Source organism: Orcinus orca, chromosome 15, assembly GCF_937001465.1.
Source record: "Orcinus orca chromosome 15, mOrcOrc1.1, whole genome shotgun sequence".
NCBI lineage: Eukaryota > Metazoa > Chordata > Mammalia > Artiodactyla > Delphinidae > Orcinus > Orcinus orca.
In genome coordinates this window covers 74,605,160-74,619,608 of record NC_064573.1, presented here as the reverse complement: position 1 = coordinate 74,619,608, position 14,449 = coordinate 74,605,160, and the positions used below count along the sequence as shown (strand labels likewise).

At 49.7% G+C, this 14,449-nt stretch overlaps 1 protein-coding gene across 6 annotated transcripts in view; it reads left to right on the top strand.

Annotated features, from left to right (window-relative positions):
• The first annotated feature begins 300 nt into the window (after positions 1 to 300).
• TPCN1 (two pore segment channel 1) overlaps positions 301 to 14,449 on the top strand; it is a 64,171-nt gene continuing 50,022 nt past the window's right edge. The window contains exons 1-2 of one of the 6 annotated variants that reach the window (XM_033408724.2): positions 301 to 491; positions 2,959 to 3,192. In XM_033408724.2, coding sequence (XP_033264615.1) covers positions 3,081 to 3,192 — 112 coding nt within the window. In that variant the 5' untranslated portion in view covers positions 301 to 491; positions 2,959 to 3,080. Of the gene's footprint in view, positions 492 to 2,955; positions 3,201 to 10,552; positions 14,291 to 14,449 lie in introns of those variants that run through there. The other 5 variants (XM_004281455.3, XM_033408725.2, XM_049697757.1 and 2 more) reach the window with 5 other exon arrangements.

Below are 14,449 nucleotides of genomic sequence, written 5' to 3'. Positions count from 1 at the left end.
AGTTCGTTCCACCTCCTGAGGACTTACCAATCAGAAGCACCGTCTCTATAACCCTCCATCAATTGGAAGACTCGGGCCTCCCTCTGGGTTGGGCTGACCGAGTAAGGCGGGGAGAAACGGAAGGGAAAGGGGCGGAGCTTATTCGTCCCGCCCCTTCTCAAGGAGGGAGGCAGGGAGTCCTGCATTAGCAGCAGGCAAGAACTGGGGAAGGACGTAAGACTTGACCAATCAGAGCGCATCATGACAGCTGAGGTAGCCAATAGGTAGCGGTGAAGGGAAAATGGGGCGGGGCCGGTGGGGTGGAAGGGACAGTAGGCGGTGGATGGGAGAGCTGGCGCAGCTGCTGTGGTGGCAGCGGCTGAAGTGGCGGTGGCTGCGGCGGTCGCTGCAGCTGCAACAGTTCCGGGCTCGTGGCTTTGGCGGCGGCGCCGGAGGGCTGGGCTGCGCGGTCCGGACCCCGGCGCGCGGTCCGGGTTGCTGGGGCGGCGCATGTAAGAATTCAGGGGGTGTGAGGGTTGGCCTGATGGAGAGGGCAGGGGTCAGGGGTCAGGGGGCTCGGCGTGAGGGCATTGGAACGTGGGAGGCGGGCAGGTAGGGCCAAGAGGGCCTGCGGGGAAGTCATCGCCGCTTTTCTCTCCCTCCAGCCCTGGTTGCGGGGACCGCAGCGTAGGGATCGCCCGGGGAAGCCCGGGGCGGGGAGAAGGGGCGCAAGGACGAGCACGTGGAGCAGGCGCCCGCACTCCTCTTCGTTACCCTCCTCCCTCGTCTGCTTGTCTCCCTGGCGCCCTCAGGCGACCCACCCCACAAAAGCCTGCTTGCCCTCTTTCCCTAGGACCTGTCCCTAGGGGTGACCCTTCCCTTCTGGCTCCTCAACAGAGGGAGAAGCACTGTGACCCTGGGCAAGTGCTTCCCTTCTCTCCTCTGGGCCTCACTTTTCCCTCTCTGTAAAATAATGGGTTTGAATTCAGATGAGGGGACCGTCTGGGAAGAGATGAAGGGTAATGGTTAAGTGGGGAGGGTCCCTGACTTCAGACTGCCTGGGTTGAAATTTGGACTGTGTCACTTCCTTGCTGTTTATTTACAAGAAGCAGGTTAAGTTAACCCTGCTAAGACTCAGTTTCCTCATCTGTGAAGTGGGGACATTAGCTAAGTAAGATTTCCTAACAGCAGTACTATTCACATTTTGAGCCACATATTTCTATGTTGTGGTGGGCCTCACCTGTGTATGGTAGGATGTTTCCAGGCATCCCTGGCCTCTACCTACTATTACCCCCTACTTGTGACAATCAGAAATGTCTCCATACATTGCTAATGTGTGTGTGTGGCAGGGGAATCACCCCGGCTGAGATCCACAGAACTAATGCATGCATTGCAAGCCACCAGTCATATATTATACAGTTAAAATAAAAAACAGTAGCTATTTTGATAACAATGATGCAATTAAAAAAGCTCTCCCTGATGAGTTGAGAAAGTTAATAGACTCTCCAGCCTTCAAAATAAATATGGGAGAGAATGACAAGATGTTAATAATTGTCAAAGCTGAGTGATCGACACAGGGAAGTTCATTTATATATTCTCTCTACGTTTGAGTGTGTTTGAAAATAGCTGTGATAAAAAGTTAAGCCAAAAAGAAAAAAAATAAAACATATAATGCTTAAGACAGCCAAATGGTAACATCTCATTTGGAATTTCCTTTTCTGTCTTCCCACTACTGAGATTTAAAAGTGAAATTAATCCCCAGATCTGGAGGAAACTTAAAAAAAAAAATCTCGCAGGAAGTTTACTGGGCAGACTGCTACAGGCTTAGCAGCAAAGAATGGTGCTCACTTTTACTGCCTAATTTTAAGAAGGTACTGATGCACAGGGGCCTGCCCTGGATTGTCCTGGTGATTCGTGAAGGAAGTAAATTGATGGGTTGCCATTCAGTGGGTTAGTTTGGAGGCAAACTTGATCGAGACCAGAATACAGCAGTTTGAGGAAGGAACCTGCTGTTGTTTTCAAGTTCAAAGGTCTGCTGTTAGATCTGCTGAGTGTTTGCTTTTCTTTTGGTCCTCCTCAGCGGAAATGGGAATGTTTATAAATAGGAACTGTAACAGGCTAGTTCTGACCGTTTTGAATTGGGAGTTCAGAATGAGCGTTTTTGCTGTGTGACTCCGGACATCACTTAAAAAAATATTCTAGTCTCTTTCCCTTCCTCCCCAAATACCTAAATCTAGGAGAGTAATAAGAATGATATGGGCAAATCTAGATGACCTGGCACACTAACTCTTTATAGATCATTGGAGCTAAGTGCTGCCTAAATACCAGGGCTGGGACATGGAGGAATTGTAGTATGCTGGCGGGGAGCACAGGTCTGGAGTCAGATTGTGTAGTTCAAAGCTTGGCTTTCCAACTGTGGGTTCTTGGACAAGTAAATTACTTAACTTCTCTAAGTTAAGCCTTAAGTCCCCCCCTCTGTAATGGGGGATAATAATCCTACTTATCTATTACGAAGTTTCAATCAGCTTTACTTAAAAATTGATAGAAGAGCCCCAGCATATAGTAAGCACTCACTGAGTATTAACTACTATTGTTTGAATGGTTGAATATGTATATATATTTTTAAGTCTTTGAAACCTCTGAAAATTCACACACAAACAAGGGTTAAGAAGGGTAGAGGGGGAACATATTAGCCATAATCCCAATCTCCAAACATAATTACCCTTAACTTTTCAGTATTTAATCTTGCACAGAATTTTAGTGCTATTATACTGCAATACTCTTTTTTATTGAAATATAATTCACGTTACTATAAGATCCATCATCTTACATCTTAAAGGGTACCATTCTGTGGTTTTTAGTATATTTGTAAGGTTATGTACCCATCACCACTATCTAATTCCAGAACATTTTCATCAGTAGTGGTTGTATTTTGATAATTGTCCTTTTTTTTTTTTTTAATCCCCCAAACCCTAGAAGATGCCACTGATGGAGGAGTTTCTAAGAAGCACCTCTGGGCCAGTGGCTTTGAACTGGAGCTCGAAGCAGAGACTACTTAAAGCTCTGGACATCACATCCTGAGGGCTATAGGAGAGGAGAACATGGCCGTGAGTTTAGATGACGACGTTCCCCTCATCCTGACCTTGGATGAGGGTGGCAGCACCCTACTAGCTCCCTCCAACGGCCTGGGCCAAGAGGATCTGCCCAGCAGAAGTAAGATGGTAGGGTGGGCTGGGGGAGGGGGTGCAGCTTTTCTGTTTCAGGGGGCGAGTTGTGGGCTTGGTGCTCTGTTGGTAGATGCATGTACCTGAATGCCTGACCCCACGTTTGACTCCCAAGTTCTGACACAGAAACTACTGGGAGACTAATCCTGTGGGGTCCTAATCCTGCACCCTCAATTTTGGGGTGCTTTCCGGGACTAGCCTGCCCTGCTTCCCTCAGCGCCTCCCCTCTCTTGCGCCTGTGGTACCCTGGTTTTGTTCATGGATGCTTGGTGGGGACCTCAGGCAAACCTACTCCTTGGCTAGCTTCCCTGCCCCATTCCTAGTTAAAAAAAGAAACAGATTTCAACATTGGTCTCTGTCTGCCTGATCTTTGGCAGGAAAGTGGAGTTGACTGCTTCTCCCCACTGGCACTCAGTCCTTGTACTGCCCGGGACAGGGTGGAAGGCGGCAAGCATTTGTCGTGAACCATTGATTTGAGGGTTTGGGGTTTTGCTTTGTCTTCCTCTAAACCAAAGCCCAGCAGCACAAAGTGAACCCGCGAGAGGTTGCGAGTTTTAAATTTTTTAGATTTTAAGTGTGTTTCTGGCAGAACGAGAGGCCTTAAAAACCTTTCTTGTCCCGAAGCCATTTGCTTCGTTTGCTCAGACCTTGGGTCCAAGAGAGGCTTAAAATAACTTGCCTTTTATGGAGGGTCCTAAGATGTCAGGGGCTAGTGCTTTAGGGTCTCCTTAGCAGATGGAAATTCTACCCACAAGCCATACTGTTGAGCCAGGGGTATTGCTTGGGTCCAGGGAAAGATGAGCCTGGCTCTCCCATCTCCTTTGTCCAGAGAGAACACAGTTGGCTTGCAGGAAGCTTAACAGCCTCCCCTTGGAAGTGGTGAAGGACAGCATTGTTCCCGTGGATGGGGGTGCAATGGGAGGCCTGGCTCCCTCTAAACTGGCCTCTCTTTGCTTTAGCGTGTTCACCCATCCAGAGTGGCAGAGCTGGGCGATCGAGGAAGATTAGAAAGTAGACCAGATTTTTCCCTAAGTGCCATTCAGGACCAAGAAATCAGTGGCTGTGATTTCAGGCCCACTCCTTAAATACCCTAGAGTTGGCAAGCTAAGTGTCAGGCTCTTTTTTTTTCTTAACATCTTTATTGGAGTATAATTGCTTTACAATGGTGTGTTAGTTTCTGCTTTATAACAAAGTGAATCAGTTATACATATACATATGTTCCCATATCTCTTCCCTCTTGCGTCTCCCTCCCTCCCACCCTCCCTATCCCACCCCTCTAGGTGGTCACAAAGTACCGAGCTGATCTCCCTGTGCTATGTGACTGCTTCCCACTAGCTATCTACCTTATGTTTGGTAGTGTATATATGTCCATGCCACTCTCTCGCTTTGTCACAGCTTACCCTTCCCCCTCCCCTCAGGCTCTTTCTCACCTGTTATCCTAACTAAGATCCTTTTTGCAAGTTAGACAGTATTATCCCTATTTTACGGAGGAGAAAACGGTGAGTCAGAGAGGTTAAGGAACTTGCCTGATGTCACACAGCCAAGCAAGCGGTTGAGCAGAGATTTGAACCGAGGACTGACCCCAGAGTTCCTTCCCCTCCTCTTCCTCCCTTTTTCCTCCTCCTCCCCTCCTCCCTCTCCTTTTCCTCCTTCACAAGCCTTTAATGAGTGTGAGTGCTAGTTCTTAGCATTTACATATATTATCTCATCATATAACCTAAAGGTGGAGTTATTGTTATTATCCATATTTACTGGGGAAGCAAAGCCTCAGAGAGGTTAAGTAACTTGTCCAAGGTCACACAGCTAGCAAGCAGCAGTGTCTCTCTGATCTTCCCTCTAACACCACCATGTAAGGTGCTTTGGGGAAAGGGATGTAAATGAATGTGACATTGTCTCAGCTTCAGAGTAGGATACCCCCTAGTGAGGGGAGCGGTTAAGTCCATCGCCAATGAGGGAATGGACTGGAGGGAGGGTGGTTGATATGCACAGGGTATGGATCATTCTGGAAATAGCCAGGCTCAAGGTTCTAAATTGGACTCCTAATCATTGTTGTGGGTGCCACTTTTAAGTCCTCCCACAGTATCGGTGTTGATGACAGGCTGTCCAGGTCTCCTGAAGGATCAAAGTGGGAAGAGCAGCCTAGTTCTGCGTCAAGATCAGGTTTTGAAACGATGAAGGCGCTTGATGATTGGGAAATAGGCCAAGTAGACAATAAAACTAACCTTGGATAGCCCGCTAGTAAGGCCATTCATTTCTTGGCGAAGTCGGTGGCTCATTTTTAGTTCGTTTAAGAAAAACAAAATAAACAACTGATGGGGTCCAGGGAAACTGTGCTTTCTGCGAAGTGCACTAGTGCCTCAGTTTCCTGTCTAATCCTCTTCCTGCGATATTTGCTAAAATCTCTAAGAACTAATGGCTATAACCTTCCAAGCCTGGCTAGGAAAAACAGTAGTGCCTCTTAGAGGAAAGGAGAGATTTCAGAGGCGGCCTGCCTGCTCCATCTCCTCCGTATGGGCCTTTCTTATTTCATGCTTGGATTTTGGCATTGACTTTCTTCTCAAGGTCCCCTATGCCCGCTTCTCGGAGCAGTCCGTCTAAAACACAAATCTGACCTGGTGTGGGCGTACCTTGTTTTACTGCACTTCACAGATACTGCGTTTTTTACAAATCGAAGGTTTGTGGCAACCCTGCATCCAACAAGTCTCTCAGCACCAGTTTTCCCAACAGCATTTGCTCACTTCCTGTCTCGGTGTCACATTTTGGTAATTCTTGCAATATTTCAAACCCTCTACTAGCAAAAAGATTACGATTCACTGAAGGCTCAGACGATGGTTAGCATTTTTTTTAATATAAATTTATTTATTTTATTTATTTACTTTTGGCTGCGTTGGGTCTTCGTTGCTGCACGTGGGCTTTCTCTAGTTGCAGCGAGCGGGGGCTACTCTTCATTGCGGTGCGTGGGCTTCTCATTGCGGTGGCTTCTCTTGTTGCAGAGCACGGGCTCTAGGCGTGTGTGGGCTTCAGTAGTTGTGGCACGTGGGCTTCAGTACTTGTGGCTCGCGGGCTCTAGAGCACAGGCTCAGTAGTTGTGGCGCACGGGCTTAGTTGCTCCGTGGCATGTGGGATCTTGCCAGACGAGGGCCCGAACCCGTGTCCCCTGCATTGGCAGGCAGATTCTTAACCACTACGCCACCAGGGAAGTCCCATGGTTAGCATTTTTTAGCAACAAAGTATTTTTTCATTAAGGTGTGTGCATTGTTTTTTAGCATAATGCTATTGAACAATTAATAGACTACAGTATAGTGTAGACATAACTTTTATATGCACTGGGAAACCAAAAACTTCATGTGACTCACTTTATGGCGATATTCATTTGATCGCAGTGGTCTGGAACTGAACCCACAGCATCTCTGAGGCCTGCCTGTAACTTCCCCAGCTTGCCACCCCCAGGACCTTCCTGTCCCTTACAGGATGACGGCCAAGCTCCTTAGCCAGCATGTGTGTTCTAGTGCCTTCTTGCCTGACCAGTCCCATTTCCTGCTTCAACCCACAACTCTAGTTCTCGGAATCCCCGGTATATTCTTAAACCTCTCCGCCTTGCTGGTAACTGTCTGGCATGCTTTCCCCAGGCTCTTGTTTACTCATGAGCTTCAGTTCTGTCTTGACAATCCTGCTGATAGTCCCATCTCTTTGAAGCCTTCACTGGACCTCCTATTCCCGATGGGGCTAATTACTCACCCTTTTCTGCTTTGGTATCTGGTCTAGTCTTCCATTATTATGGCTACTTACTGTGCGGAAATGACTTGTTTAACCATCTGATCACCTCCAAGGCCCCAGGTGTTCATTCATCTGTGCATCACCTAGCTTGATGCCTACCGTATGCAGGCACTCAACAAGTCATGGTCCAAATAAACCTAGTTGGGTCTCTGAGGCCTTTTAGCTCATGGGAGGGGCTGTCTGAGGGCCCAGTCAGAGGTGGGCAGCAGCCCCTCCTGCCTCTGTTCGCCAGTGGTTGGAGTCTTATCACTCCCAGCACAGCTGATTGTCCTGGGGGCTGCCATCATTGCCCCCCGGTCTGTGGCTGATAGAAACCCTTGAGGTGTTAAGGCATTGGCAGTATGCAGACAGAAGGGAAGAGAAAAAAAGTTTTATAAAAACAAAATCCTTGAAAAATAGCATTTCTCTAAAGGAAACTAAATGCAGCGTACTTAATAATAGTCTTTAAAAAGTAAGAAAGTTTCTGTTATCATTTTTATAAATAAAACTTACAAGTTCCAATTTAAAAAAACGAAAATAGAATGTAGACAGAGGCCTTCAGCAGAATTGGCAGCTGTGTGGGCACGACTGCCACTGAGAACTAAGCCAGCTCTCTGAGGGTGTGTGCCTTGATTGACCCTGGGCCTCCGCCCTGACCCAGCAGCTGTCACTGGTGCCTTCCTCTGGCTATGTACCACACGCTCCCTGTCTCAGTGTGCTCGGGCTGCCATGACAAAATTCCACAGAGGGGGCGGGGCGGGTACTTCAGCAGTGGAAATGTATTGTCTCACAGTTCTGGAGGCTGGAAGTCCAAGATCAGGGTGTCGGCAGGGTTGGTTTGTCTGAGGCCTCTCTCCTTGACTCCTGGACAGTTGCCTTCTCACTGTGTCCTCAGCTTGTGAGTCTGTGTCCTAATCTCTTCTTATAAGGATACCAGTCCTATTGGATTAAGGCTCACCCATATGACCTCATTTTACCTTAATTACCTCTTTAAAGGCTCTGTCTCTGAATACAGTCACATCCTGAGGCCCGGGGGTTGGGACTTCAACATAGAAATTTTAGGGGGGGGACACAATTCAGCCCATAACACTCCTGCCCTTTCCTTAGGTGCGGTCCCCAGGAATCTGGCTGTGCCGCCTGTGCCCTTTGACCCTATGCTAGGGGTGATCAATGCTGGGGAATTATCCCTAAAGGAAACTGGAGGGTTTGGATTTTTTTTTCCTTATATGGGAAAGGATGGATTTTATCCAGGACTCAGACATCTCTGGGCTATAAGAGTAGCTGCTGAAATGCTAATGAATGACTCACAGGCAGGGGGTGTCAGGTTGATAAAGGAGGCAGGTATGAGCAAAGGTATTTAAAGCATGGAATTAGGAATACCTTGAAAATAGTCAGCGGGGTTGGCGTTTGACAGTGCAGTTTGAGATAGCCCATTGTCTGCATTGCGCATCAGTCCGCGGTCTGGACCATCTCTAGACCATAGAGCCTGAATATTGTGGGCAATACGAGGGATTTTCCAGGGGACTTCTGGTCACACTCAGCTTTTGCCTTCTCACTGCCTTTAAACCCAACAGCTGCCTAAGATGGGCCTGTACTGTCGGCCTTTTCTGGGTGGTAAAAGGATTGTGGGCCAGGCGGTGGCTGAGGCTTGAGCAGGGCACTTTGTCTCATGCACTACTTTGGTGCTGGTGGTTCATGGCTTTCTGGTGACAGGCCATGCAGGGATAAGGCCTAAGGTGATAGAGCAGAGGACCCCCTCTCCCTCCTTTGCCCCTCTGCCTAATGTACCATCAGGAGTTAACCTGAGACCCAGTACAAGGTGGAGGGCCACTGCCCATTTGCAGGGGCCAACACACGGCAGGCACCCTGGCTCCTTTTCCAGAGTTTTCCTGCAGCCACAGCCAGCTGGCACCTGTCTTAGTCAAGGTGGGCCAGAGCTGTTGGCCTCAGGGCAGGTGTAGCCAACACGAGCTGGGATAGAGCAGTGGGGCTGTATTCCCAAGGGTGACTAACCCCAGGGTAGGTGCTCCGTCACAGAAATCTGTGTCTGTTGTTCTTTCTCTGACCAAGCTTCCCCAGCATACTTGCCAAACGATAAATAAAGGCCGAGGACTTGGGTAGCTTTTGTCACTTGTGATAACCCTGGGTGGTGGAATGGTTAAGCATTCGGGGTCTGGAGTCGAGCTGCAGGCTTCCAATCCTAGCTGAGTTTGGAACTTAGCATCTCTAAGCCTCAACGTCGTCATCTGTACGGTGGGATCATGATAGTATCTTCCAGTAGAGCTATCGTGGGGATTTAGTGAGATCACGTGTGTGATGCCCATGGTAAGGGCTCAGCCAGTCCTAGGCATTATTGTCATGACCAGAGACTAGGCTTCTTCTTTGGAAGATCACAGTGCATGAGTGGGGGTGCTGAACCCAGGCCGAGGTCTGAATCCTTTTCTGGCCCACTCCTGGCACAGCAGGTGGTCCCCGCCAAGCTGGGAAGCAAAAGCAGCATGGCAACTGGAGCCGGAACAGCAGTTAGATTTTCACGGCTTCCCAGGGAGCTTGGGCATTTGGCTCCACGGGAGTTGGTCCCCTGGCTTTCCTAGGGCCCCGCCAAGGCAGAATGCCTGTGTCACCAGGCCGGCGGAGGCACCAATTCAAATGAGCAAGCATCCGGCCTGCTGGCTTCCAGCCTCGTAACCCACACTTGAAGCCTTTCGCTTCCTCCATCCTCCGAGTCTTCATGGGGGATCCTGTCTGTTGCCTCAGGCCCCCCGCCATGAAATGCCATCTCTCCCCTCCGCACGCCGAAAGCTACCGTGACAAAATGGCAGTTGTGGCAGCTGGGCGTAGGCTGGAGCGGCTGCTGAACTGCTCTTTACCCATCGCCTTATGGGGGCTAAGTTCGCATTTGCTCCAGGAGCGCTTCATGAGGCAGAACACTCAACTTCTCAGCCTCCAAGTCAGGGAGGGAACGTGGGAGGGCTCTGATGGCCCCTGGCTGCGGTGCCCGCCCCCAGGGTTGCCTTGCGAATCACAGCACGGTGGCCCTGCAAGGAAACCCAGAGGAGGCACAAAGCGATCAAGCCCTCAGGAGGGACATCGGTCCCAGGACCATCCCCATCCCACCTTCATGCTCAGGGAGTCCATAGGACTCCCTTTGCTGGGTGACTTCCCTGATTTGGACATTTCCTGACTCTCTCCCTTTTCTCCTCATCAGTCCAAGCTGAGTAAGGTCATTCACAATAAAAATAATGGCTCGGGACTTCCCTGGTGGTGCAGTGGTTAAGAATCCGCCTGCCAATGCAGGGAACACGGGTTTGATCCCTGGTCCGGGAAGATTCCCACATGCCGTGGAGCAACTAAGCCCGTGCACCACAACTACTGAGCCTGCGCTCTAGAGCCTGGGGGCCACAACTGCTGAAGCCTGGGCGCCTAGAGCCCGTGCTCTACAATAAGAGAGCCCCCGCAATGAGAAGCCCACGCACCGCAACCAAGAGTAGCCCCCGCTCGCCGCAACTAGAGAAAGTCTGCGCGCAGCAGCGAAGGCCCAATGCAGCCAAAACAAATAAATAAATAAAATAATAATAATGGCTCATGGGTATTGAGCCCCTATCACGTGCCAGGCAGTGTCTGAAAGCACTTTACATGTGCCATCTCAGTCATTGGGTCCTCCCAGCAGATCTGTGCGGTCGGTTCAGCATCTGCATCTGACGGAAGAGGAAACTGACACTCTGAGAGGTTGAAACTTACCCAGGGTCACACAGCCAGGAAGTGTCGGCTGCAGCATTGGAACCCAGGTCTTCTGATTCGGGAACTCCGATTCTGAGCTGATGTGCTGCACGCCGGGAAGCAAAGCTTTGTGAAAGAGGTAGAACTTTAGGCCAGAGTTTCTTTTCCAAAAGGAAGTTGGTTTCTATGATATCTATACCTTCATCTCTTTTTTTTTTCAGTTAAACTTTTATTTCCTGCAAGGCATGTTACTCTCAATTGGGGCTCCATACCTGGAACTCCCTTTCGTGTTATAAAAACAGCAAAACTTACGGGGGTTTCATTGTACACGTGGTATCGGGTCATCACTGAGAAACTAGAAAAGATGGGCAAGTGAAAAAACAACAGACCGCAAAGGACAGCCGTGACTTCATGCAGCTTTCCCCTCAGCGTACGCCCTTTTCCAACGCACAGGCATTTGGCTAAACTTCACATCATTGTGGCTGGAACAAGACAGTTTGGGCTGAAAATGGGAACTCATAGGAGTCAAGATTTGGGAAAGGAAGGGCAAAGGAGGGCCGGCCTTGGAGCAGGGCACGAGACTCAAAAGGCCAGCTGGGGTGGCTGAGGAGGGCCATCCCCCAAGGTCACTGGTTCCCAGGGGCAGGTGACCCCCTATCATCACTTGCCTCGAGGGTGTCCCTGGACAGGAGAACTGATTCAGGCCATCAGTGCTTGGGTTGCCTTTTGCACTGGTGACCCCCTCTGCTGTGTTTGCTTTTTGTTGGAGGTACTTATCTACTCATAAAAACATATGGCTCTCTCTCTGCTCAAAGCACTTGAGAGGCTGTGGTTCAGCTGAAGTGACCTTGTAGGAAGTGCCTGAGCACGTGGCTGCCCTGGGCCCGGGTGGGCCGGGGACACGCTGGGGAGCGCACGTGCTGTCTGGTGGGCTGGCTGCTACTTCCCTCTGGCCATTCGTTACCATGTGGGCTCACGGGCTGCTTGTGACTACATTTTCCAGTGTTTCCAGAGAAATCAAAACCTACGCTTTTCGTCGGAAGCCTTCTGACTTTTACATATCAGCAACCGTTTCACATTTCCCAAACAGCCAGCTGAGTAAAATCTAGTCAGCGGCTGCTACTTTACGACATAGAACCTACCTGTTCAGCCTTTGTTTTCTGTTCGGAACGAACTCCTTCAAAATAAGGAAACAATACAGAACCAACGGATGTGCTCTCCGTGGCCTCGGAGAGGTTCTTCACCATTGGACGCCGTTCCGTGAGATTCGGAGCTGGCTGGGGGAAAACTTTTCTCTGCCTCTGTGTGCTTCACCTAAAGAAAGACCGGATTTCGGGACTTCCCTGGCGGTCCAGTGGGTTAAGACTCCGCGCTTCCACCGCAGGGGGTGCGGGTTCGATCCCTGGTAGAGCCAGGCCAGGCAGGTGAGGTGGGAGGACAGAGCAGGTGGGTGCATCTCCCGGGATCCCCTTCATCTTTCTCTTCTGTTTATTCCTTGCTTCCTCTGGGTTGCAGTTCACCTGATACTCTCCGTGTGGGAGTGCCCTTTGCTCCTTCTTTCATATCTGCATCCAACTTTACAACTGTCTTCTCTCTTTTCTTAAAGATTTATTTTATTATTTATTTATTTATTTATTGCTGTGTCGGGTCTTAGTTGCGGCATGTGGGCTCTTCGTTGCAACACGCAGTCTCTCTCATTGAGGCGTGCAAGCTCCATAGTTGTGGCGCGCGCGGGCGTAGTTGCCCTGTGGCATGTGGGATCCCAGTTCCCTGACCAGGGATCGAACCTGCGTCCCCTGCATTGGCAGGCGGATTCTTTACCACTGGACCACCAGGGAAGTCCCTCTTCTCTTTTCTTAGCTATTTGATCATGGGACTCTTTTTTTTGTTGTTGTTGTTGCTTTGACTTTGAGATGTGTGATAAAGATTCAAGTGGGCATTAGAAGTTTAAAAATAATTAATAGTTTAATAGCTAGTTGTCTTCTAATTCTTTTTTTTCTTGAATCGTTGTCATCTTGTCAACTGAAAAGCTAAGAGTTTTTCAACTGGCCGGCATGGATTTCTTCAGAGCTTAGAACCGCTGTTGCGGAGGTCACAGAAACGTAGCAGATCTAGTTATGGCTCGTGAAGGATTTATGGTCTGGTTGGCAATAAGACAGACGAGTATATGACGTGCTACTTTTGTGGCTTTTATTGTAACCGTGGGCGGATTTAGAGGAGGAGAGAGTAAGGATGGGCAGGGGAGGTGGAAGTGCCTTCCCAAGGAGGTGAAATATTGGGGCAGGAGATGGAGTCAGTCTGCTTGATTTGGGGAGGGAGCACATCAGTAAAGGCTTTAGAGAGATTAAGCTTTATTGTGCTCAGTTTTTAAAGAGCAGATGAACAGGAAGCAGGAAGTGGAAGCTGGAAGTGAAAGACCATCTCAAGGAAAGGAGCAGGGGAGCAGAGGTGTAGAGGAGTTGGAGTGGACGGGTGGGTGTGGTTGGCGCTTTGACTGGTGGGCGGGGAGGAGAGATTGGATCCAGATCTTGGGGGGGTCTCTCCGCCTCCAGGGCCGTGCTGAGGAGTGGGACTTCATCTTGGGGGTGATGCAGGAGTCCCAGAGTGCTTTAAGCAGGGGAGTGACACGGTCACATTTCAGGGGAGCGTCTGCAAATTCACTCAGGCTGCCCTGCAAAGAGTGGTTGGAAATGGGTGGCAAGACCAGGTGGCAGGGGGTGGCCTAGGCACATGATGGGACTTGTTTGGTTCGGCCTGAATGGTATTTTAAGCAGGTATTATGCTTGTTCACAGCTTGAGGGCTCAGCACCTGCCGTCTCACACACCCCAGCTTCCCACGTTTGCTACCTGCCTGGTGCCTGCAGGCATTTGAGTTTGTAGCCCTGGCAGTAAATTCTGATAGGACGGCACAGTGGCAGGAGTTGAGAGCACAAAGGACAATCAAGGCTCAACTGAGAGAGTAGATCAGCCTATGGGCAGGTGGAGTTTTTTTTTTTTTTTGGCTACATGGGGTCTTCGTTGCTGCGCACGGGCTTTCTCTAGTTGCTGTGCGTGGACTTCTTATTGTGGTGGCTTCTCTTGTTGTGGAGCACGGGCTCTAGGCACGCAGGCTTCAGTAGCTGCGGCACACAGGCTCAGTAGTTGTGGCTCGCGGGCTCTAGAGCGCAGGCTCAGTACTTGAGGCGCATGGGCTTAGTTGCTCCGCGGCACGTGGGATCTTCCTGGACCAGGGATCGAACCCATGTCCCCTGCATTGGCAGGCAGATTCTCAACCACTGCGCCACCAGGGAAGTCCCAGACTGGGCATCTTTCTCTCTTTCTTTCTGTCTCTTGAAGTTCAGTGCAGTTCTTGCCTCACTGTAGGCACTCAGGAAACATCTGGACAATATGGGACCCGTGAGTCCTTTCATGAGTTCGCCTGGCTTGGGATACATGTGTAGGAGGGCGTGTCTCAGATTAGTAACGTCAGGAGCTGTATCTGGCAAGGAGAAAGTAATTAGTGAAAGAAAAGCAGAGATTGGAATGAATATGCTCTGCTGCCAAGCTCTTAGGATCAGAAAGGACCTATTCTCCTGAGTTAAAAAGGCATGGCTTCTAACTGTATCCAGCAGGTAAGCTTCTGCTTTGTTCCAGTGCCCTGACACAGCCCTCTAAACAGTCCATCCTGCTAGAGAGTTGATCCGGAAGTTCTCAGTCTGCTCAGCCAGGAAGCGTAGATCTAACTCTCTCTATCCGCTTTCATGATAATTCCTGGATAGCTGGTATTTCCA